This window comes from Lates calcarifer, linkage group LG24, assembly GCF_001640805.2.
Source record: "Lates calcarifer isolate ASB-BC8 linkage group LG24, TLL_Latcal_v3, whole genome shotgun sequence".
NCBI lineage: Eukaryota > Metazoa > Chordata > Actinopteri > Centropomidae > Lates > Lates calcarifer.
The window spans coordinates 12,529,505-12,554,623 of record NC_066856.1 but is presented as its reverse complement, the minus strand read 5'-3'; the positions used below and the strand labels follow the sequence as shown (position 1 = coordinate 12,554,623).

Here is a 25,119-nt window from a genome sequence, read left to right as displayed (position 1 = left end):
GCCAAAGGATAAAAATCAAGATACAGGTTTATGTGCGAGATGTGTGACCACTGTGGTCGAAGCAATTATTCGCTCATTTTTCAATGCTCTCCTCAGCCTTATCTCTATACCTTTTTCATCTTCCGTCATCCATGTCCCCCTCCCTCTCCAACTCTCTCTCTTTCCCCGTAGTTATTCTATTTCACGATTTGTCATGCTGCAACGACAGGCTGAGGCAACGGGCACTATGCTGGTGCCTGTGAGCCGAGTCTCTCCAGGGCTGAGATAAAGCTAAGCTGACAAGTGGGTTCAGCTGCGTCACAGTGTCCTTTGAAACATTCTCAGAAAAGAGAGAAAATGAAGGCAAGGCATGTTCCTCCAGAGGTGGGCCCCCTTTACACTTCACCCTTTGGCTCCTCCTGGCACGCAGCTGCTGGCTTTTGCCTCAGGCCGCTTCTTCAAATAATGCTATCTTCATGTTGCAAAGCTAACGTGGAGGCAACAGCATATTCACCCTGAGGTCATGAGTAGAAAACTATAAACACCATCCAACGGTCTATTGAATAAGTGCAGATTTAACAAGCTTGAGGTTTTTAGATCTCTGAAATTTCAACATCACTACTAATAAATTTCAGCGTGTAGGCAGAGCCAAAGCTCCTGAGCCACTACATATTCATCTTAGAAATATAATCCTCACATAACACACATACACACACAGGTGTGCCAGAGGAAAGCTTCCTTAAGAACACCACTCACTCTCTGGTGGATAAAGACAAATCCATCTCCCTCTCGTGTTTCTTCCCCCACACAGTCTTTTCTTTCCCTTCATGCCCATCCCCCCCTTCAACTGAAGAGTGCCCTGGTAAATAATTGAGGCATATTCCCCCTCTGCTACTGTAGCTTCCAAGCAGAGTTTTTCTTTTAAATTGCATTTTCTGGGTCTCACCAATATTTGGTTATTCTAATCTAAAATCAGAAAGTGATACAACTAGAAAGATTGAGAATTTGTTATATGTGTTATGATTAATGGTAGATGCTGCATACAGCCTATGTATTAGAACACAAAGATCACTGATTAGGTACAACTGAAAAAAAGAAATAAAACAAATATAAATATAGGTCTCTACATAATGAGTATAAGAGTTCTCGTTTTTACGTCAGTATATATCTGTGATTTAACATTTGATGTCTACTACTTGCCTCTGATTTCATTTTGAAGATGGCTTTTTCAGCTAAGTGGGTCGGCCAACCCCGCCAGGTATAATACATATGGTCAATTCTGCACATATGGTACCTTTTCCAGGTACCAAATATGCAGCACTGAATTATATAAATGGCACAAAAGAGGCATCAGTGTAGTAAAGTTTCCCCTGCTAACGCAAGCTGCTCCTGTTCTGCAAGATCAAACCCAATGATAGTACTAAAGAGCTCATAGAGGAGATGTGATTTTTGCAAAAACACTGTATAGAAATGCTTCATGTTTACTGAAAATATGATACAGGAGACCTGATCTGACATCATTTTTGAAGCTGCAATGGCAGAAAACCGAAGCTTTTTCAAGCCGAGATTTATAATGAGGTGTTTGCTGACACCTGCTGTCTCAAAGCATGAACTCACTTCTCTATGAATGAGATACAGGAAACGCTTATTGTATTAGGTGATTTGATTCATAACTGGTATGACCCAACACAATAGTGTAAATGTCTCTTCAGTGATTAAAATACTGAGAATTTGCATTATAGTTAAGCACACCTAATAGAATAAAAAAGACAAGTAAAGTTCTGCAGGTTTATCTTGAGCATCTTCTTCTTTTTTTTTTTTATAAATATTTACATCCATCCATAAAAACATAAACATAATCCAATTAAAATCTATATAAAGAGAGGAAACAGAAGTCAATCAGAGAGTTGCATCTCATGTGGCTCATTTACACCAATCAAAAGTCAAACCTACACATATGAAACAAGGATAGTTATAATGAGACATAAGGCAAAAAGGCTTAAATGGTAAATGCCTGAGATTAAAAAACTTTTCCACATGTGTACTCATCCCAAACTCAACCCACCGGAAAATTAAAAACATAAACCCCTAATTCCAAAATTTAATAAATAAAATCACATGATGGATCTGTGTGAACTCCAGTTCAAACTTCCTATTTTCTAACAGTGTTTCATACTATTTAGCAGGTGGCAACAGTAAGAGCAACAAAATTGAATATTATCCAACTTTGGCTTTTTAGTGCAAACTAAGACAACTTTTAACAGCAACTAAAATTCAACTAAGGCTTCATTCTATTTGATGTTGAGGCATACAGTATGCCTAAATTATAGAATACATTCATATTGTTATAACTACCTGACCAGCTTTCCACTCGACGCACCTCTTTCTTAAATGTGCAATTCAACATGCAGCAATGGCACTTGTATATAAATAAAACTCTTGTAAATTAAAAAATAGTTCCAGTGAAGCAACTTACAATCGCATGGGGAAGCTTTTCTGTATCTTGGTGTGCTCTTAATCTGTTATGCAAGTAGAGTTAAACAAGTTACTTATTCTCTGGTACAGCAGTCCTCTTAATTGTCTGTCGCAGCAGGCATCGACATCTCCTCCTCCTTCGTGACAGTGGCTGAAAGTGATGGCTCAGAACTGTTATCTTGCATCTCTGGGATACCTCTGTCACTCAAGTTTTCAGTGGTGACCTTAAGGTCAACAGGGTCATCTGCAGCTATCAGGTCAATGGGACGCTCCTGGTCAGTTTCTGCTTCCTTCTCTGGAGATGTAGGAGTTTGGAAATCAGATGAGTTATCTGTAAAAAAATATATAATAAGTGTAGTCAAAGGAAAAATCCTCCCTAGGATCCATAATTCTAAACTATCCATCGACATGATGAAATGCTTTTCTGTTATGCCCTATTAGGCTGTTTAATAATCCTCCACTGTTGCTATTTTAGCTGTGCTGAAAACATCTCATCAAAGATACTGTTTCCTTCATCTGATTAGACTGTTTTTTTACTCTGCAGGAATAGAAAATAATGCACCAACTAAGTGATTAAATGAGCCCAGAAATGCGATGCAAGACAGCAATAACTGGTTCCAACTATTTTTGTTTTTCTATTCAAGCCAGATGACACTGAAAACATTTAACTGCTCTATTCAGTTGCACTATTCAATCACTTGAAGAGGGTGTAAAGGTACTTACCCAAGCTACACTGATCACCAGAGTCATCTCCATAATTAGCACACATGGAGCTCTGGCCCATGTCACTGGTAGAAACCATGTCAGATAAGTCTGGAGTCATTGCTTCAGGTATGTTGGAAATATCTGCAATTTGCAACGAACAAATGTCCATTATTTTGTGTGAAAACAGTAAAACGCTTAGATCAGACACTGAAAGAAAACTTGGGATTCTTAAAATTAGATTTGGTTACCAAAGTCTACAGGTGGCTGTGTGGGTGAGGTTACACACAAGTCCTGCACAGCTCCTTCGATTTGATTCAAGCCTATTTCACTGACACTAGAAGGACTACATTCAGCCGCAGAAGGCACCTGTAGAAAGAGAACTTGTGTTTCAGACTAGACTCGACAAAAGTCTCTATGACATTCAATAAATAAAACTAAGAAAGATGTAACAACGTGCACCTCAGTGTGGTCGCTTGCAACCAGCTCTTCACTGCTGCCAGTGACTGTGGACTGCAGAACACTTTTATTCTGATTGTTAGGTTGAATTGGACGAGTTGGGATCCTGTGCAAGTAGCCATAGCCAATACCACAGCCTAAGCTAAAATGAAACACAAAGAAGACATAGTTATTCTAGTTTTTTTGCATCAGTATACATAAAAAAAGACATGATGAGAAATGGAAATATGTCTCTGATACATATTTTAAAAGGTGCTATATCTACGTTTTTGCTATCAACACTTAGCAAATGTTAGCATTAACACCTATTTACTTCAGCCATTGTTGAATACACCCTCTGGGCAGCATTACTTCTTCATCCTCTCATGTTGGACTGAGGACAGAGTGGACAATGACTCACTATTGTAAAGTGGTTAGCATGCTAAATTCAGTAGAAGAAGAGTTAAGACTGGTGTTCCTTTTAAAGGAATGAAGCTTGATGCTGAACTCACATAATTTCTTCAAGACTGGTAAGCAAACAGCTGTTACTGCTAATGTTGGCTGAGTAGCGATAGCAAAAACTTACAAATAGCACCTTTAATTTGAAGACAAAATAAATTCCTACCTTCCCTCTCCTCCCCATGCTCCATTGGGAGTCACCACTACCTCTCTGCATTGATCAGTCTGTGTGCTGTACACCAGCAGCTTCAGAGGTTTCCCCTCATTGGCTTCAATCAATGAAAAGAAATCCTCTGACTGCAGGGGTTAAAGAATATCAATAAATTTTGTGGTAGAAATTGTTCAGTATGCCTGTCTTTAAACATCCATGTATAATGAACAAGAGCAAAAAAAAAGGAAAGCTTACATCTTGTAACACCTGGTCAGCTCCCACAATGAAGTCATTATGTGCAATAAGGCCAGCCAACGCTGCAGGAGAATTAGTCTCTACATCCTAAAAAGGGAAAGAATGTTATGAAGGCACTCCTATTTAAAATGTTAAATTGTTATGTGGGAATATATGCTTAAGAATAACACTCAAAATTGGTCCAAAATTAGGTGGTACCAACATACAAGAGTATGATTTAACTTTTTTTAATACTTAGACTCCCAGTAGATTTGAGTTTGAAACCTACTAATAATTTGTTCTAATTCTAACTTACAACAAAATACAATAGTCAACAAAATGTGCTGACTATTACCTAACAGCTACCATTAAAGTGTTTTAACAAAGAAAAATAGACTTGACTTACCAAGACATGCCACACGTTCTCATTAGCTCCTTCAAAGCTGCAGAAGCGGACACTAGCCCCCAGCAGACCCTGACCACCCCACATGTTACTGGGTGTCACCTCCAGTTCCCTCACCCGCTGGGTTTTCGAGTTGTACACTTCAAGTTTGACCGCTTTTTCTACATTGGCTTTTAGGAGGTCTTTCAGCAAGTCACTCTCTTTATTCTGGAGAAACAGAGAAATTTCTGTACAACCCAGCTGTGACAGCACAGAGATTGCAAATCAAATTTCATGTAAAAGAACATGAAATGAGATTATGGCGGCAGACTGTATGCACACTTTTTCTCCTGAGGCTGTAATACAGGCCTGCTGTTTAAGTTTTATTGCGAGGAAGGAAAAATTTGCTGATATGCTGGGTTGGCAAAAAAACCAGGAAGTGTATATTTGCTTAAGAAAGTTGACAAACACGTAGTTCTACTGAGCTAAAGATAAGGGCTCAAAATTCCTCTGTAGCAATAGGATTTACATGATGAGTGACCATTATGCAAACACCACAGCTGCTTTGTGGCATTTTTCCAAAGGATCATGTCCTCTGCAGCTGAACTGCATACATCCCCGCTTCCTTCCGCCCTCAACAGTGCAGGGGCAGAGGGCTTGTTTCGTTGAATATGCAATGAGTCAGGCAGACTACACCTACGTACTGTAAGTCTAGTCTGCCTGACTTATTGATCCTTTATCTGTCTGAGGTTTGTGTAAAATATAATCTCTGGCCCTGACCATGGCTCTGAAATATCGGTAGCCTAACTGTGTTGTGTATGGATAAACCCATGGCAATGTCTGCATCCCCATCTATTAAAAAATAACAAATCACCTACTGACTGCATGTAAAGACAAAACTGATCACAGGTCCTTGCCATGTCAATGGTTGACAACAATTTTAAAATCAATATCAACTTTTTAAATTTCCTCAAATAAAAACTCAGATGATCATATCAAATTATAATTTTTCTGATTTCAATGCAACCATTAAACTGCTACTTCTGAACTCCCCCGTTGCAGCTTACATTTAATTCACTACTCAGTTCATAATTGTAAAGACAAAGATTTCTTGATTTACATTCATATTTTGGTATTTGGTGTGGGTACATGCCAAAGCCATTCTTGACTTTAGTATCCTAGGAATCTACTCACAAGTCTGGTGTTTCCTATAGAGAGGATGAAGTCAAAGAAGGGCTCCAGACCAGCCTTCAGAGCAGGTGAATCCTCTTGAACCTGAGACATTTGAGATTTAGTTGATTTGATCTCACAGAAAGAGTATAGTTATCATTGCCGCCCCCGTGTGTCAACTTAACATATTACATTGACCAGAACTTGGGGATCCTTATTGCAACATATTACACAGCAGACGTCCCTCACATGTTCAATAGGCTGATACGTAATTAGTTTCAGCGCTAGTACGAGTATCAGTTTCTGTAGTGAAACATGGCAATTACAGTCTATACAAAGGCTAAATAGCTTGGGTGTGTGCCAAATGCCACCTCATCATGGGCGGACACCATTAAAGCTGACCATGGTTTTACAACTTACTACAGTCATAGAACAACCTGCCACCCACTGCGTTTCTTCATAAATACATACGACAACAATATCTGTTCGGGACTAGCATAGTTAGCATGGCTAACCCAGATTTAAAAAGTGAACTGAAGAGAAGGGACGCTGTGTATAACCTTGCACCACGCTACTACCTACCCCGTGGACATGATATCCACTATGAGTTCCACCGTCCGACAAAAACGAGCTCTGCGGTAGCCCCATCTTCTTTAACAGTTACGTTTGACTAACACCGACTAAATGTCACTGAGGTAGAGTAATATTAGAAGGCATTACTAAAAGCTACACAGCCGCTTCCAGCTAGCTAGTGCCAACAGCTGAGGCAGGTTGACAGCAGGCGCTGGAGGGCTAGGCAAAGCTAATAAATAGAGATGTCAGAAAAATCGATCCGAAACTGGCTCCATGATGATTTCAAGCAAACTGCGTTCGATTAGCTCTCCTTGCCTGGGTGTGCTATGCAGTTGCCTAGCAGCAGACAACACCATTGTACAAATCATCAATCAATGAAAATAGACATTATCCATGATAAATTTGGAGATTTAATAAAAGAGACTAAGACAAAACTTTGTACTTTAAATAGATTTAACAGTTAACAGCCTTTCATGGAGAAAATCAAGCACATTTGTTTGTTTTTCTCGTAGAGCATCATATAGCTCGAATTTAGCTAGGAGAGGGTTACAATAAAAGAATAAAGGTAATAAAAATAAAAGTAGCAGATAACTTTATTTATTTATTTCATTTAACTTTGTTAAGCAGATAAGAAGAAATATTTTACATTTAAATGGTTTATATTTTAAGTCATTTATATTTATTTGATTATTTGATTACACGTTGTATCTATTTTGTTCACAACATGGGGTTGAATAAGGTCAAACACTAGTAGTAGGCTGTGGGGGAAAAAAAATTCCATTCACTGGCTATTTAGACAGTTATCTGTAGGAAAATTTGTGTTTGAGCCTCGCTCTGTACAGATGGCTTAGTTTACTTTGCCTTTGCACAAATGCACCTGTTCTTTTCCCACCATGATAAGAAATATGAGCTGTTGTTTTTAAAGATTCCTAAATGAATAAAAATGCAATTTACCATATACAGTAACTATGTGTATGGATATTTGAGGGATTCATATGATTGCTGACTACCTGTAAAGAAATCTCACTCTTCCAGCTTGTTCCAGATCAACATGACATAGTGTGCATTCGAGCTGGAATAATCCACATGGATTGCTGATATTGGCAGCTAACTTAATGGTTGCCTAATACTTGCTGAAAGTCTTCCAGTCTCGAATGGATATAAATAGTTAAAACAGCATCTAATCCTCACTGCTCCAACATGATTTGGCTTGTGGCTTTTCTGTCCTGCATTGGTAAGACATGCATCATCATATTCATCATCAATCCTAGACTTTCTAAGTGCTTTAGGTGATTTTGTAAACATTACAACAATGTTACCACTGTACTCTCATGTTCATGTGTACACCAAAGGGCTGATCTGTGCCGAGGCACCCTTCAACCATAATGTGCACAATGAGAGGGTCATAGGAGGCCACAATGCTAAACCCAACACCTGGAGATGGCAGGTAAAACCTACATGCACAGTGATTCTCTCCAAATGAGGTGCTTATACTTAATGAAAAATGTGCAAATGTAACAAATAATAATATGATGGCATTTGCTTGATTAAAATTATATTCAGGATTTGATATAATGTTCAAGCTGTTCTTTTTTTATTTCTTATATTATCTTTGTTATATATTTCTTATCTTTCTGATCAAATGGGTTCAATATCACTGAGCTTTTAGTCCTGATCATATTGTTTTCTCTTAGGTCTCCCTCCAGTATGACTCATACAATGACGGGTCATACTACCACATGTGTGGAGGCACCATCGTCGGTAATTTCTTCATCATGACTGCAGCCCACTGTATCCTCAGGTTAGGGTCCTGAACAGTCCTTACAGACATCAGTATCACTTGTACATTTGAACATGTAACATCTAGAAGTCTGTCTTAATGTATACTGTATAACTGTAAGTAAGCACAGAGTGTTTTGTTTCTGATGCCCTTGTCAGCATAGATCCTAGTCCGTACCGTGTGGTGGTGGGCGAGTATAACCTGTATGAGTATGACGGCAGTGAGCAGTTCAGGCGTGTGGAGAGGATTATTGTCCATCCTGCCTGGAATGAAGATCTCGCCAAAGGGTAAAGTGACAGAAAGTTGGACTACTTCTCTTCATTTTGCCCCAGTTCAAAAAGGCCAGCAACATGTTTTTTTTGACAGCGCTGACCCTAGAGGGAATAGTCTCACGGGTGGGGACATCACATGCATTCACATTACCAACCTGGAGAAAAACCTGTAGTACCACTCTCCCTCACATGTAGAACTACAGTATCTTTACCTCATTTCTACCTCTAAGTCAGTGTTAAAAGTGCTCCATCAGCCACAGGACGACAACACCATACAATTCTATGCTTTCATATTTCTTAGAAATGACATTGCTCTCTTGAAACTGGCTACTCCTGTGTATGACAACGGCTATGTGGCTGTCGCTAACCTCCCCTACCCTGGCCAGATGTTGCCTCATGGTTTCACCTGTTACATCACCGGCTGGGGGCTTATGGACAGTGAGTAGACAAGCACAAACACACAGTTAGATTTGCACATGTCTGTACATCTAATAAAGAAATACCTCATTCTCTGTTTTCACAGACATTGGTACGGTCCCTGCCATCCTGCAGGTGGCTCCAATCAATGTGGTGGAGCATTCAGTCTGCTCCCGGCCTGAGTGGTGGGGCAGCATTGCTCTGAGGACCATGGTGTGTGCTGGAGGGGATGGGATCATATCAGGCTGCCAGGTACAGCAAAAACAGATATGCACATATGCTTTGTGAATGGTTTTGTCATGAAACCAGTTTGCCTTAACTCCATACTACAACTGCACATATTTACTTAGATTATCATTCTGATGACAACACAAGCTTTACCTGGAATTATCCTTAAGCTACTAAGCAGATAACTGGTAAAGGAAAAGCTGTATAAAAAAAGGCTGAGTGAGAGGTAGAACTGCATGGTCTGCAAACTCTCCTCTTGTATCTGTTCTTATTGCTACCTGTCCCAGGGCGACTCTGGAGGCCCCCTGAGCTGCTTCACTGATGGAGCCTGGAGAGTCCATGGCGTTGTCAGTTACGGTCCAGCTGGCTATTGCAACCAAGTGTCTAAACCCACCGTCTTCACCAGAGTTTCTTCTTTCCAAGATTGGATGTATTCAGTAAGCCGCTGTTAACCTCTGTAATGTAATTCTGAATATGTCACTACATTTCAGTCGCCTGATTTTTCTTTCTTTGTTTCTTCTCTTTAGGTGATGCAGAGTGTTTAGATGGCAAACCTACTGTCAACTGTCAAACCTATGAAATAAAATCACATACCACTCAAGTCATTTGCGTTTAATATGCAGTGGGTATTTGGTTGTAGTTCTTAATTCAGCCACTGGGTGGTGAGAGGGCTTCATGTCCACACTAAGCAGCACTCGGGCTTTGAATGCAATTCTTGGAACTTCTATACTTTCTCACAGTCACAGTCATATATTTCTCACTAGATGCTTCCTCTGTTGGACTTACTTACAACCAGCACATTTGCAACAGGGGCCACAGTTTAAGGGTTACTGGGCAAGCACCAAGAAAAGTAAGAAGGGTTACAATCCTAATACGCTGACCTTTCAAGTTGCAACCCCAGATGATGGAAAATTCCTAAGGATGTTTTGATGGATGTTTTAGACCAAACACCAAAAGGACTGGACCTCCATTAGCCAAAAAGGCCAAAGTAGAAAGGAGGTAAATCTTTTTTTTCTTTTTTCTTTTCTTTTTTTCTTTTTCTTTTTTTGATGCATCAAAGAAAGCCAAAAACAATTCTACAAACATCCACTTAAAAGACTTTGCCCTGACAAGAACCAAATTTTCTTAATCGTGGCCAAATGTGAACTATATGCAGTCACAGGCGCAACATTTCCTCCTTGTCTGGAATCTCTGGCCATATGTTTGCGGTGGTAATCAGGAGGCTACAGCATGACATCACATTGTGGGTGTTCTCTTAACCATGGAGACCAGGAACCACAGATGAATTCCAGTGGTTTGCACAAAAAATACTAAAAGGATGTCATTTCAGTGCTTCCAATGTGAACTATATATTGTCTTTAATAGTAAAGGAAATATGACTTTAATATTTTAGACAAGTTTCAGTTAGGAAGCTGAGACTACAATAAAATATACATAGATAAAGCCACTGTTGGAAAAATGTGCTAAATCCTCTGCCTCTTAGAAAAGTATTGCACTTTTTATCCCACCACTTTTATTTGACATCTGAAGCTGCTAGATGCTTTTCTTGTTGAGATTTACACAAATAACAAATGATAAAATCATACAATACAGTGCATTGTAAAATATCAAACCAGTGGATTCCAACTTTTATGGCTTGTGAGCCCCTACAAAAAACAGTGGCTATCAAGGACCCCTTGTCACGTTTCAGATGTCTATGAGTTCCAATCAAATAGTGATTTCCAAACACCCAAAGAGGTCAAATTATCTAATATTTCAGAAAAAGCAAAGACTAGAAAAAGTCAAAAATAAATGTGGCTTTGTTTTTACTCCTTTCTTATCCCATTAAACATTTTATGACCTCATCTCGTGAGCCTTTGGGGGGCCTGGCCCCTAGGTTGGGAACCAATGGACTGAACAACAGACTGTATAAAGTACTTGAAACCAGCTTCACCTGCATCACCTGCAACATCAGTAACACTCTAATAATTGTAAAGCAGTCACGTTTTACCAAAAAACAAATGCATTTTTGATACTTTAGTTAAATTTAAATATACTAATGTATCTTTACTTAGGTGGGATTCACAATGCAGGACTTGGACTTGTAATGGAGTATTTTTACACTGTTGTATTGGTGCTGTGGCTTAAATAAAGGGTCTGAATGCTTCTTCCACCACTGCATAACAATCCAACATATGACAAACAACAAAGTCAAGCATTTAGAAAATGTTTTTTTATTATTATTTGGAGGGACAGGCTGTCAAAATGGCTTAGATGAAAGAAACTGTTTTTGAACAGCAGGTTAAAGTGTGAATATGTAAAAAATAAAGCAGCTTTGTTTGCTCTGCAGGACCATTCAAGCAGAAATATGTACAACACAAAGGCAAAAAGTAAGACACCTTCTTTGAAAATAAAATTTTAAAAAAAGCTGTACTGTAATACATTACATTGATAAACACTCACTGTTGCCATTTCTTCATGAGAATTGATGTTTTATACAAGAGAAACAAATGTTTGCTTGCAAAAATCAGTGCCCTCTTCATGGCATAAGAACATATATTGGATGGATCTCAAAGTAATCAAAAAGGCAAAAAGCGAATAATACATTTCCAATGTGCACTCTGCACTTTTCAAAGTATACAATTAATTAGAACAAGTTTTAACAAACAGGACCTGCATGCATAATTTCTAAAGGGTCCAGAAAGGCTGTTGAAACAGTTGTAGAAAGGGTGAGATATGTACATCAACTCACTATAGTGTCCCTCAACACAGGTGACAGCACAATCACCTTTGAAAGGTCTTGTTCTGTAATTAATGAGGCAACTCTTCAATTTTCAGGGCTTGTGTGTGCGATAAAAATTGTATAATATATGCAGTTTTTACCCACAAAACCCTTTACATGTGTAATTTCTAACATGTTGTAACCCAAGTCACAGACTTCCAAAAAATTCAGAGTACAATCAAATTGATCTTTGCAATTTACTCGGTTTTAGTGGCATTTCGCTAAGACATCTAACCATAAGACTGCCTATGAAAAATACTTCAGAATGCTAGAGCGATAACCTTCATAAGTATACATTTCTCTATAATTCATATATTACAAAGGTTGTCCCAGATTGAAAATTACTAATTTTGCTTTCTTAATAAAATATTGAATTTGTCAGTGATTAGAATTCATTTGTCAACCTACATAAATTAGTTACAAAATATTAGTGTAATTTTCTATGGTTACATTATAGGCAGCAATACAATAGACCCATAATTTAGTTTCAGTGATTAGGGAGATTCCACAGTTTTCAGTCCCAAAGCTTAAATGGAAGCACTGTGCACACACCATTGGCAGGCATGGCTCCCCTGATAAGCAGGCACATCCAGTAAACTTCACAACAGCCCATTTTATTGCCAAAATGTCTTAAATTAAATAACTACTGAAATAATGACATAATAAGTTACCAAAAAAATGTTAAATGTATAAGAGAATAGATATTAAATACTTTCTGATGGACTTGTGGTCCCGTTTCCCATAACAATGCCTAAATGCGATATGGAAAAAAGGAAGGAAGATTGCACTTTCAGGTGAAAATATCAAACCACAGTGCTTCTTGAGTGAAAGTAGGCTTTATCTGAAATAAATAAAAATTAAATCATAAAGGAAATAATTTAAAACAAAAGTAATAAAGATAATACAGCTACAGGTTTTAATGGTATGAGCCATTATTTCTAGTTACCCAGCTCATAAATAAGAAACTCCATAATTTAGCGTTGAACTGTTGAATCGACCCCACACAACCAAAACAATGCCTATTCATACATAACTATTTTCACAGATAAAGTGCTGATCGAGGAGCTTTTAGAGGGATTTTTTTTTGTACCATATAAAGACCCTTGGGAAAGATCTTGAGGAGAAAGAGTCCGCTAGCTTCAGGATACAACACAGGGAGGACCCCACCTACTCAAGTCGTCTTGAGGACCGTGAACAGGACTATGTTGTGATTCAACTCGGGTTTCATGTGAAGGCCATCACAGCAATGGTCACCATACATTGCCTCCAAAAGCTAGAAAGCTAGAAAAAAATCCCTGAGGTGCACATTCAGCTGTGTTGAGATACCCAACCTGGCCCCAGTAAAGGTTGATTCCTGTTTAGCATATGGTTGGTGATCTTGGTTTGGTTAAAAGAGCTTTCTTAGGAATTGAGAGCCATCATTGGTTTCTATGGGCCTGGTCAAATTGATCTCTATTTAGTATCTTTTTCACTTTTAACACTAGCTGCCATCTCACACAGCATTAATCCCAAACTGCTTTGCTAACATTTTGAAGGCAAGTCTGGAATTTAAACATTTATTAGGCAAGAGGGAAATCACAGCTTCCTCTAAAATCAAACATGTTGACATTGACATCTTATGTGCATGTCCAGTCCCATCCCAAACCCCCCTCCCCCCTCTCCTTTTTCTTGCACTGTCCAAAGATTTTTTTTTTTTTATGTTTTGTCAAACTTTCACAGACTCCATCACAGACAATTTCATGGCTTCCTCCAACAGCTGATTGTCTGTAAATGTGGCAGGGGGTTCTGGGACGGACTCAGAGAGGCCGATGAGCGACTCCAGGAGGCAGGTCCCAGGGTCGCTGGCCGTGGGGAAGCTGGGGTAACTAGGCAACTGAAACTGAAAAAAGTTGTCCATGTGTTCGTACTCCTTGAGGGAGTTGTAGAGCGAGCTGGACCCCAAGCAGGGGAAACCGTCAAAGAACTCCAGGTCTGACTCTGAAGAGAGGCTCAGGTCCATGTTGTAGCTTGCAGAGCGGTCAATGGTTGGGGAGGGTGTGTGTGGCACACTACTGCTATGAAACAGGGCGTTTCCCTGGTTGGCATTCTCGTCCAAAAGTTCTGAAATGGCTGTTGCTCGATTGTCTGTGTGATCGTCCGCAGAGTCCAACAATGCAGCGTCTATATTGTCATTCTCGTCAGCAAAGTCCACCATGCTAAAGCTGCTAAAAGCCTCCGCAGACGGCTGCTGCTGCTGCTCTTGCCGCTGATCTGTGCAGCAAGTGTCTTTACTGTTGTTATCTCCACCGTCTCTGCTGCTCCTCGAGCAGTTCTCTGTGTCGCTGAAGCTGAGGATGCGGCTCAGGCCCTTCTCGTCGACGTCCAGCGGGGTTCTGTGCTCGCATGGGCTCTCGCCTGCCTCCGAGTCCTCGCTCTGGCCCGACGAGTCCGATAAGTCCGTCATGTCACTGCTGCAGCTGTTCTCTCCGGCCGCCGCCAGTTCTGAGCTGAAGGGGAAGGAGGGCGCCGCCGGTACAGAGGTGGCTCCTGTCGTCGTCTTCTCCTCCTCCTCCTCTGTGCTCGACTGCTCCTCCAGCCTCTTCTCCAGCTCCAGCTTCATGATAGTGTGGATGTAATGCGTCTGTACCCTGGTGGAGTTGAACTCGATGCGACCCTCTGTGTTTCCACAGCCGTCCTTGGTGCAGCCACATGGGAAAGAGGAATGATCCATCTGTAAGAGGCAGAGGAAAACAGTCAAATTAGATGTCAAATATGTGTAATACACCCCTGCAGCTGTATTCTGTTTGAGGGTTGAGATTATTGAATCTCTAAATCCAACTGAGCGTATAGTTGTAGGTGGTTTTCAGCTCTTACCTGACATTTGATGCCTGCGAGGCTGCAGCTACACGTCTCAGGCTCGCAGAAGCCCTGGCAGTCGCAACCGCAGTTCTCCCTGGAGATCCTGAGCTCGTGCAGCTGCCTCTTCTCCTCCTTGTCGATCTTTTTCACGCCGGCCGCTTTGAGCAGTGCGTAGCGGCGTTTCGACGGGTACGGCTGGAGGAAAGAGCCCTCGTCGAGGTTGGCGCCACTGATGTCAATGTCCTGCTCGGGGATGTCGTCCACCGTCAGCCGCTCAGCCTCCTCGCTCTCCTGGGTTCCATTCTTAGTCAGCTGGAGAGAGCAGAGACGACCATGTTTAATTGTTAATTGTTGGATAACAGAATGAGTTTAGGTCTATTGATTACATCCTTAACTTAATGGGGTTGCATACAAGTTTGCTCACCTTCAATTTGAGGGCCTCCAGCTTCTCCTCCCTGAGTCTGTTGAGGAGTTTTTCCCGCCGTAGAAGCCGCTGCTCCACGGCAAACTCTGCAAGCGTGTACGTGCGGAGCGCGCTGTGGCGCTGCATCATGCCTAGGGTGCATCCTCCTCGGCTGGGAACGCTGGTGAAGCCCTGGCACCGCGGGAAGAAGAACACCGTGACCTGGTCGAAGGTGACATTGCCCCGCCGTGGCCTCTTGGCTTTCTTAAGGATGGACGTCGCTGTGGATGGAGAGAGCACAGATTTAGAATAAAGAGAATGGAACTGGTGCATTCTTTTTGCAATAACTGCTTTTATGTGCCACTAGATGGCATAATGCCCCATCACTTGAATTCATCTCATGTGTGCAAACACTGCTGAACAGACTGTAAAAGGACACCCCTCTGATTCATTGCCCTAGTCCTCAACCAAGCCTTATCATGTACCCAATTAAAAGACACTGCTAACAGGAGTCCAACACACTTACATCCTGTGAAACCTAAACTCCCAAGAATCATTTCAGCTTTGTTTCTTGTCCTACTGTGTGACACACAAAAAAAACACCCAGCCCAGGAATTTCCCTTTGGTGGCCAACACAGTGGAGGAAGCAGAACTGCCAGGATCACAAACCAAGTGAGTAAATGCTTGAGGCTTCCGGATGGGGTGGAGGATGGAGGGTGGAAGCACAGCTCTCAGGACAGGAATAAAAAAAACTGCCCACCCCAGTCTTCCTGCGAGCTGACAATCCCCACAAATGGCCCACCAACCGACAGGAGTCAAAGGTCCTCCCTCTGTTAAAAACATTCAGGACCGACAGCAACCAGCCATCTTTCTATACCCAGACAAATACAATAAAACCATATGGGGAATCAAAGTGGAACCATATGTGGGGAACAAGCCCAACAATTATTAAAGCTTTATTATAAATTCCACTTCCTCCGCCCAGGAATATTCAACACGACTTTTGAGCCTTGCTTTAAGACCAGCAACTTTTTCCTCTGCTTAAGCCACCAGAGCCAATGTTTTTTTTTCCCCTTTTGGTGTGTGTGTGACCAGAAAAGGATGATAATACCCAACATGTGTTGGGCATTACCTTTATTATGTGGTGGGAAACTCCTTGTAGATTCCTGTTTTCTCAGCCCGAGGAGCTTTCTTGTGACACGCCCTGAGCGACTGCCCTCAAAAGTCACTGAAGTCAAACGGGAAAATCCATGTAGTCGGTGTGATAATTGAAGCTCGAGAGGAAGAAAAAGCATGCGGCCGCCTCGCTATATCGTCTAATCTGCCGCTAGGGGTGATGCAGATGAAATTAACTGCCAGGTTCGGCTTCACATCCATCAAATCCAGTCAGGCTTATGACACCTGCAGAAGACAAATGACACCTTCTCCACTGCCTCTAAATGTGTTTTTTTTTTACCCCTTCACTTCACAATGGCAAACAACTTTCTGTCCAACATAAACACCAGATTATAATAGTCCACCCAATCTGCTCTTCTAGATGTGCCTGCACGCCTTCTTTTCTTGATTGTCCTCCCACCTCCCTCCTTTTTTATATCCCTTCACCCAGCCTCTTTCAGCACCTGTGCTGGGTGCATGCCCGGGCTTCAGACAAGGCTCTGTGTGTTCCCAGCCTTGGCAACCTGCCATGCTTCTCTTCCTGGCTCCCAGCCCCACCATCCTGGAAACCTCACAACTGTTTGCCCTTCTCCCCTACGCTACGCGATCCCGCTTCCTCGACCCGACTGGTCCAGTTTGCCCCCACCCCTCCAAGGCCAGCAGACGCACCCGGGTCCAAACAGAACACCCTGAAGCTGCTCGACCCGCATTCTCCCAAGGAAAAGGTGAGGCTATGTCTGTCTGCAAGGCTCTGGGAAGAAGGTGGAGACGGAGCCAAGGTGAGCAGCCACTGCATAATGCGATTAGCCATTTTGCAGCTTTAGGGCATGAAATCAAAAGGGGTATTCATTGCAGAAGTCTGAAATCATTTCTGTGAAGTGTTTCATGGGCTGCCAGCTGCCTAAATTCCTTAATCTCTCCCTGATTTTTATGGGTTTGTTATCAGAGCCTCCATGGAGCAGTAAAGACGAGGCGAGAGAACGCATTGAAAAGTATGTACCATCAGCTCTTTCTATGATTTACCGCCACTAGAAGAGGGGACACTTACTGTTGAAATTTGTTGCTGGGGAGCTGGGGTTGCTGGGAGTGGAATCCAGGGTGTCCGAGTAGCAGCTCTCCCCCTCTGAGTCCCAGCCTGAGCAGGCAGAGGAGAGGGAGGAGGGCGAGGGCGAGGAGTAGCATGGGTCCTCATCCACCTCCTCAAACTTCCTCTTGAGAAGCCCACTCATGGCGTTAGTGCGAACAATCTGCAGAAAAGAGCAGAGGGATGGGTTATTACTGAATATTTCATACCTATTTTTAACAGCTTTGATCACAAGGGACTCTGATGATTTTATGTTATGAATGAAATAAATAACATAATCTGGATGTTGCATGGAAGGTACTGTGCACACAGGCTTTTTACAGTGTTATTGGCACAAGCGAGTCCTGTGCCTGGCCATGTGAGACCATCTGCACCCCAACCCCTCGCTGCACTCAGCTGAGAGTGGGAGTTCGCATGGCACAGGAAGCAATCAATCAGGCCTATTCGCATAAGTCAACAATTACTGGACCCTAGACCCTCTTCCAAATCCCATCAGCTCAGCAAACGCATTGATTAGAGCAAGGGACCGAGCAGAGGTGACCAAATCATCTCGCCACGGACGTTTAATTTCAATCATCCCCTTTGGGCGGCTGCTGCTATCAGACATGCGGGGCCGAAGCAGCAGCAATTTGCAACTTGTCCTGTTTAATGTGTTCACATGGCCCTCATAGTAAATATGTACAGCTAGTCGAAATGTTTTGTAATGCAACTCATGAATGCATTCTTTCAGAGCTCCGGTGAGAGGGGCTGCTGGTTCAGCGATAAAAACAATCAATTCCTTGAGAGAGAGAGAGAGGAGAGAGAGAGAGAGAGACAAACAGACAGAGACGGGCGGAAAAAAAATTACCAGTTAAAGCTCTTGAGAGGAGGGAATGCTAGTTACCCTATAATCTTCAAAAACATTGCCTAATATCTGTGAAAAACCTCCTCCATGTATGAGCTTTGTTGATATCTTTAAATCTTGTTTTAGTCAAGGAATAATACCCTCAAAGCTCAGCTAAAACAACCTCCCATCTCCTCTGCTTGTTCCAGGAAAAAAAAAAGAACAGAAACCACTGACATGAAAAATTAACATGTTGGATGAGAGGGAAGGTTTACTGCTGGTGTGTTTTATGGTTATAGGACATAAATGCGTCACGTAGCTCTGACAAACAACAGATGAATCTCCCTCTCGCAACTTCTGGGAGGCGCGAGGCGATGGGGCGACCGGCGGACAAGACGGGGGTCATCGTCTCAGTCTGAACCCCCCCCCGCTAACTTAAACAAGGAGGGGACGGAGGGAGGGAGGAAGGAAGTGAGGGGAGGAGAGGGAAGACATGACTGGGCTCTACTCCAGTGTAGACACTCCCTACAATGATGTGGAATGGGAAAGGAGTTTTGTTTTTTTTTTTACTTTACCCATAAAGAGATCATTTCACCATCAGACTGTTTACTGGTCTTCAGTATCACAGCCAAATCATTTGCAGCTGCTGCAGGTTGAGCGTGTTATGTATGCACTTCAATTTCTGGTTATTTTTAGCTGTGTTTGCTCAAATATTTGCGTTGTAATACCTATAATCTTGCAAAAACTGTGCACTGTCAAAGGTCGTTTTTGCACTTTCTGTTTCTTTTCTGGCTTCATAGATTTTTTTGGGATAATTGCAGCGTGAGGATCTTTAAATTTGCAAGTTAAATTTAAATCCTAACCATGTCAGTTATTAGACTGAACATGGCTCAGACACACAGACACCAAATGTTCTGCCAACAGGCTCAACTGTCGCCACCGCTACTTAGCAGGCAACTAAATCTACCAAAGGCAAAAGATCCTGCAGTGATTTTAAAGGAACTTTAACTTCATGTGTGACCTGCATGCCGTGCTTGTCCTATGGAGGGGGTCAATTTCTGCATGCAGCGGGGAGCAATTATGCAAAACCAGTCCTCCCTTTGACAAGGATAAAGGAGAAGTCAGAATCAAGGGCAAGAGGCTGACACCTTTGTATGGGCAGTGGGGGCAGCTTTGCAGCTGTATAGGGGGTTATTGTTATTGCTGTAGTCAGATATTGTTGTCCCCAGTGCATGTATGATGAATGAATCACCTTGCAATAGGTCAAGCTGGCTCACACTGTCTCTGCAACAAACAACAAAAAGGCCTCCTCCTCACAGTGACCACCTCGGTGTTTTACATCACCCAACCGATGAGAAAAACAGCCGCTTAATTCCCATCCATCAACTTACTCAAGCAGGAAATAATCTCCAAATGCCTTTCACAACCACTAATATCATCACATCATGGGATTTGCCTTGAAACAGTGTAGAAACACCTGGGTGCAACATCTGTTGCTTATGCGTTTGCTTATCAGACAACATGTGTGTTCTAAATGCCACACTACAGTATGTATATCTGTGTGTGAGAAAAGAAGAGCACACATGGGTTCACCTTACATTTTTGCCGTCACTCCCACCCCCAATTCCCTGTTAAAAAATGAAAACAAAGCTGTGAGGCATCCTCAAGGGAGCACATAGCGCCAGCTAAGCAAAGTCTTTTTAATTAAAAGCTGCAGTGAGGCAGAAGAGGGAGGAGAAGGAGAGAGTAGGGTGGGTGGGGGGGCAGTGGTGTCAGAACTGGGTCATTGTCTCTTGACTGCAGTCTACCTGACACATTGATTTGTTAATCCTGTTCAACGGGCAGAAACAATGGCGAGAGGTTAATCCTGGCAAGGGGACGGCTTGTAGTCAATCTGGAGCTTCTCAGCCTGCTCAGCCGCTGCACCCACAGAACAAGGCCAAGAGAGCAGGGGAGAGCGGATGGAACAAGGGACTCAGGGTAAAAAGACAACAATCGTGCAATGACTCATTTGCAAATGGGTGGAGGGGAGGGAAGGAGGAGGGGAAAAAAAAGATAAAAGAGAAGAATTCAGAGCTGGCTCCTCAAGAAAGCGCTGCCTGTGAATGTCTCGCTCTAAATGGGGAATGGATGTGATCGGACAGCCGAGCCAGAGATGGAGCGCAGCATGTTTTCAACGCACACTAAATTATGCATCGCTGTCATTCCATCAACCACACACAGGCAGCAGATAAGGAACGCATCCGCTGAGGTGCTCCCCAGCCAGTTGTCACAGAGTTGGGAAGATAAATCTGTAGCAGAGAGATTTGTCACCAGAAGCACTACATAGCTCAAGTCAGATGCATAACTATGTCAGTCGAATAAGATTATCTTGATACATGCAGCTACAGGCTGTTAATATGCCTTCAGAATCCCAATTCATTTCTATTTTATCTGCCGACAGCTCCTCAAGTCCTTATTAAGCAATTGTAAATTATTTGAGCAGGAGGTAAAAAGACAGGTTTGATCAGCCATTCATTAGGAAGACTTTGCAAACTCAACTTTTAAGGTGCAACAATCCCTACCTTAATCTCTGGTCTTTCCAGTTTGTCAAAATCATGTATTTTATAAGAAAAAAATCTAAAAACCTACTTTAAAAAAGAAGTGTGTACGCATCTGTATGTGCAGAGCCATCAACTTGTTTGAACTGCCCCTGTCTGCCTCACAGCCCAACAGGACAAGTCACGGTTGACTTTGCCCCTTTGCACTGCCTGTCCAGCCCCTCCGCAGCTGATAAGTGTGGGTGGGAGCGACAAGTTGCGCTAATCTCAGCCAGCCGAGAGCACATTTACATGGCACGCTGACAACTCTGTGCAGTGTCTGAATGACTGACTGACTGAGTTGAGTGCTAATAAAATGTGATAATGATGAGCCTGGGAGTCAGTGTGTGTGTGTGTGTGTGAGTGTGGAGAAGCGTGTCTGGGCAGGCTGAGGCTCCCCCCTCAGGCTTCAAGGTATTGCACCTCTCACTTCCAGCTCTGTCACTGAAAAGAGGGAGGTAATTGATCAGAGCCATCAAGGTGACAGCGAGCTGGATTCCAGCACCCGCACAGCTGGGAGAAACACTGGCTCATTTCTTGAAACTCAGCTGTTCCTCAGAAGCACTCCACCTGCTGGAACAAAGCGGGGAGGGCTCCCTGTTTTCTCCTCTATGAGCCTGTTGTTCTCGCTGAAAGAACCAAAGCTGGCTGAGACCGTGCCACAGAAACATTCTGTTCCTCTGCCTCGACCCGTGCGCGCACACTGATTCCAAAACGGAGAGGTAGTGGGAAGAAGGAGGGAGGATCGTACAAAACAAATAAATAATGTCATGTCTCCAAGCCACAGGAATTCCATTCTGGCAGGGCCACTCTCGCTGTAATAGTGGGAGAAGAACACAGGCTCTATCTAACCCAGATGTGTTTTATACTGCTAACCACTGGAAAGTCCTACTCCCCTAAGGCGGCAGAGCGAGCTACCTTTACTAGCCACACCTGAGAGGGTATTAGCTTGCACGTGGACCTCACATGCCCTCAGCTGTCATTAATCTGTTATGCAGGCCAGACTTGAATGGCCAGGTGATGGCTGCAGGAGTCAGACCGTGTACTCTTGCTGATTTGGGTTACTTTACATACACTGTAAACCAAAAAGACTACGGCTAAAAACCGGTTTCCTCTTTAATTCCTAGGAAGTGTAGTAGGCACTCTGCAGGCAGAGAAATAAGAACTGTTTTTTTTTTTTCCTCTGCATGGATCAGAAACTGTGCAAGGTGAAAAAACAGCAAACAGCAAGAAATAAATTCCTTTGCATTACAGTGTGCTTAGTAGCAAACATGCAGTTTTGGGTGTGTATGTGTGTGTGTGTGTGTGTAGGAAGGGAGGAGGTGGTTGTAGGTTCAGGGGGTCGCGCTCCAGTCTGGGACACTTGCAGAATGGAATGCAGGGAGAGGACAAAGCAGATGGGAGCTCTCCGGCTGCTGTGTGTGCATGTGTGTGTTGGGGGTGGGGGGGTGCAGTCGGCAGAGTCCCCTGCAACAACCCTCCCCCCTCCCTCCTCATCTCCGGGGCACAAAAGCGTGGGGGCCATCCTGCGTGACCAAAATGAAGCAGGCACAGACAACCTTGTCTGAACCCAGCACTACTACTACTACTGCTGCTGCTGCTGCCTCTCCCAGCTGGGGGAGACCAGATACTAAAACTGTGTGTGTGTGTGTGTGTGTGGTGTGTGTGTGTGTGTGTGTGTGTTGTGTGTGTGTGTAAGCTTCCTGAGGTTGTGAAACATACACTGCAGTGCACAGGAAGTGGCCATCCAGATTATCTGTGCTGTGTCTGACAGCTGCAGGCACCACAAGGTTAGCTGAGTACAAGATCATATGATGGAGAGGAGGCCAGTCAGGAGGTATGGATGGGATCTGTCATGGATCAAACTACTCCAAATATTGCACAGAGCCTTGACGTCATTCAAGTTAGTTTTCATGAAGGGGGGATCAAACTGGTTCATTAAGATTTTTTTATGGGAGTAAAATGGAAAATGATGTTATATAAGCAAAGATAAAGACTCATTTAACGTCTCTGCGCATTCCTTGGACATGCACGCCACATGAAATGTACAGCATCAAGTGCTATATTCGCTCTCTGTAAACAAAGGATCATTCAGTTCTCTGTAGCCTAATTCCAGAGAACATGATTCCAAAAATGATCCGGGTGAGGTCGCGCTAGAGACGATTACATTGATTCAGTCGCTTTATCACAGATACCGTCTGGCTCTATAAAATGAGAGCCTCAGCCTACAGTGTCATACCTGAACAATGCATTCATGACAGCTTTTCCTATTTGCCTTTTAAATGAATACAAACTCCAGCCATTTATGCGTCGCAGTGACTGAGTGTGATCACATGTGATCTTATGGAGAATTGTTCAAACAATGAACGTTCCCTATCTGCACCTGGCTCGCAGCTTTTAGGTGTTAGATGTGCACGAGGTGAATGCTTTAAAAATCAATCATCAATCAGAAATCAATTCTTAAATCTGTGCACGTGAGGCCAGGCCAGGCCAGCACTGCTCTCTTTCTCTCTCCCTCTCTGTCTCTCTGTCTCTCTCCCGCTGACCCGATCATTCCTCGTGATTAATGCTAATTCTAATGACAGCAGCCCTGTCAGCTGTGTGTGCTCAGATGTAGTTGCCTTCAGGAGTCGCTCTAGTTACAAGAGGCGCACCAGCACCGCCGAGGTGAACGAGAACAACTCTGCACACACACACATACATAGACACGGGGCTGAATACACAAAGCCCGACCTCATCAACAGTTCACATTTAAATCATCTACAGCCACAAAATACACACCGAACTGTAGTGAACAGTACTCCCGACGCGAGCCGTGAAGTTACAACACACCTGAATAATCAGCGATCGATACAGAAATCGATAAGTGAATGAAACGGATTGTTGGAATCTCGCCTAAATCAACAAATAATTTTACTCCTGTGTCACTATCAGCTTGTGACCACCTGTGTTTGAGCTACAAATGAAAACCAGTTAGTCAGAAGTGACTTTAACGAGCAGCCAGCCGTGTCAGTATCTACAATAAAGCGTCAAGTTAAACGAACGCGAGTAAATGTAAAGTGTGTTTTCACACATATCCAACCACCAAACCGTAAAAAACACACATCTGACAGCGTTTCCTCGCACAGCCACACAAAGAGCACATTTAAATGAGTCCGACACAGAGGAAAGAACATTCAAACTATTTGGCTTCCCTCCTCCGCTGAGGTTAAACGCATAAATTACGGTGTTCAATAACCCAACAGCGAACTCCCCCCTGATTCTGTTTGTACTCACCACCAATTCAAGTATCCGATCACCATTAGTGACAAAATTGCGTTGGATAAACAGCCGATTGGACCGGAGGTTAACGGTGGACGTAATCCAAATGGCACCAAAAAAAAATATATCACAGCGCTTTATCCCCGCATATATACCACAGCTCTCGGTTTGCTATTGTCTGTGTGTCTCGCTGCCGCACGGGGCTCCGTACCAGCTGAAGCGCTTCCCTTGTCTGTAGCAGACTGCCGAGAAGCGCAGCCTTTTTCGTCAGTGGAAAACTCCCTCCTGGCGTCTGGTCTGACGCAGGCGGTGACACAAGGAGGCTGCCCACGCCGCTTCCTGCCCCGTCCTCCTGTGTTACTGTACCCGTAGGGTTACTACCTGCACGAGAAAATACATATGGTCACTTATTGAATCAATATAATAATTGAATGTCATATAATTAAATAGGAAGTAGTTGTAATTGAGGTAGTGAAGGTGAGCCTCTGGTGGTGAGTTTGTGAATATATTTGATAGATAGATAGATAGATAGATAGATAGATAGATAGATAGATCATCATACTCTAAATATATCCAGTGGTAGTGTCTGGATGTTCTGCACATAGTTAGCATAAAGGTCAAGTGTTCTTTAAAGGGTTGGCGTACATTGTCACAAAGATAAGACATTTTGGAAAAACGTGTTTTTCCACGAGAGAGAGACAAAATCTTGTATTGTAGCTTTTACTGAACTGACAAGAGGAGTTAACAGTGAAATCTAAGATCAACATCTTCCCTGAAACATGTTCGAACTTGACAAAAAGTAGTCCAACTTTTCCCTAAACTGCTGGGAACCTCTACAAAACACCTTTATGGATCCCCAGATTCTTCTCTTTTGAGCTAACTGGTGAGCAGTGAGAGGTTGGTATCATCACTGGTCGGATAACATCATCTCTAATAGTGACGTAGGAGGTGCTGT

The 25,119-nt window shown here is 42.8% G+C and overlaps 3 protein-coding genes across 3 annotated transcripts; 1 reads left to right on the top strand and 2 right to left on the bottom strand.

Moving 5' to 3' along the window:
• Positions 1-1,767: 1,767 nt before the first annotated feature.
• LOC108881696 (Golgi reassembly-stacking protein 2) lies at positions 1,768-6,797 on the bottom strand. The gene is made up of 9 exons (XM_018673786.2): positions 6,573-6,797; positions 6,015-6,095; positions 4,845-5,048; positions 4,460-4,546; positions 4,220-4,350; positions 3,619-3,757; positions 3,408-3,525; positions 3,178-3,300; positions 1,768-2,785 (listed from the first exon to the last, which is right to left on the bottom strand). Exons 1-9 carry the CDS (start codon positions 6,636-6,638, stop codon positions 2,553-2,555), a joined length of 1,182 nt encoding a protein of 393 aa, XP_018529302.1. The 5' UTR covers positions 6,639-6,797; the 3' UTR covers positions 1,768-2,552.
• Positions 6,798-7,723: 926 nt separating this feature from the next.
• On the top strand, positions 7,724-9,861 carry LOC108881697 (chymotrypsin-like elastase family member 2A). Its single transcript, XM_018673787.2, has 8 exons — positions 7,724-7,797; positions 7,916-8,010; positions 8,258-8,364; positions 8,502-8,630; positions 8,917-9,053; positions 9,139-9,284; positions 9,548-9,697; positions 9,788-9,861. The coding sequence occupies exons 1-8, from the start codon at positions 7,764-7,766 to the stop codon at positions 9,803-9,805; spliced, it is 816 nt and encodes a 271-aa protein (XP_018529303.1). The 5' UTR covers positions 7,724-7,763; the 3' UTR covers positions 9,806-9,861.
• Positions 9,862-11,457: 1,596 nt separating this feature from the next.
• Positions 11,458-24,425, bottom strand: csrnp1b (cysteine-serine-rich nuclear protein 1b). Its single transcript, XM_018673794.2, has 5 exons — positions 24,180-24,425; positions 17,466-17,664; positions 15,284-15,543; positions 14,875-15,171; positions 11,458-14,731 (listed from the first exon to the last, which is right to left on the bottom strand). The coding sequence occupies exons 2-5, from the start codon at positions 17,644-17,646 to the stop codon at positions 13,727-13,729; spliced, it is 1,743 nt and encodes a 580-aa protein (XP_018529310.1). The 5' UTR covers positions 17,647-17,664; positions 24,180-24,425; the 3' UTR covers positions 11,458-13,726.
• Between the last annotated feature and the right edge of the window lie 694 nt (positions 24,426-25,119).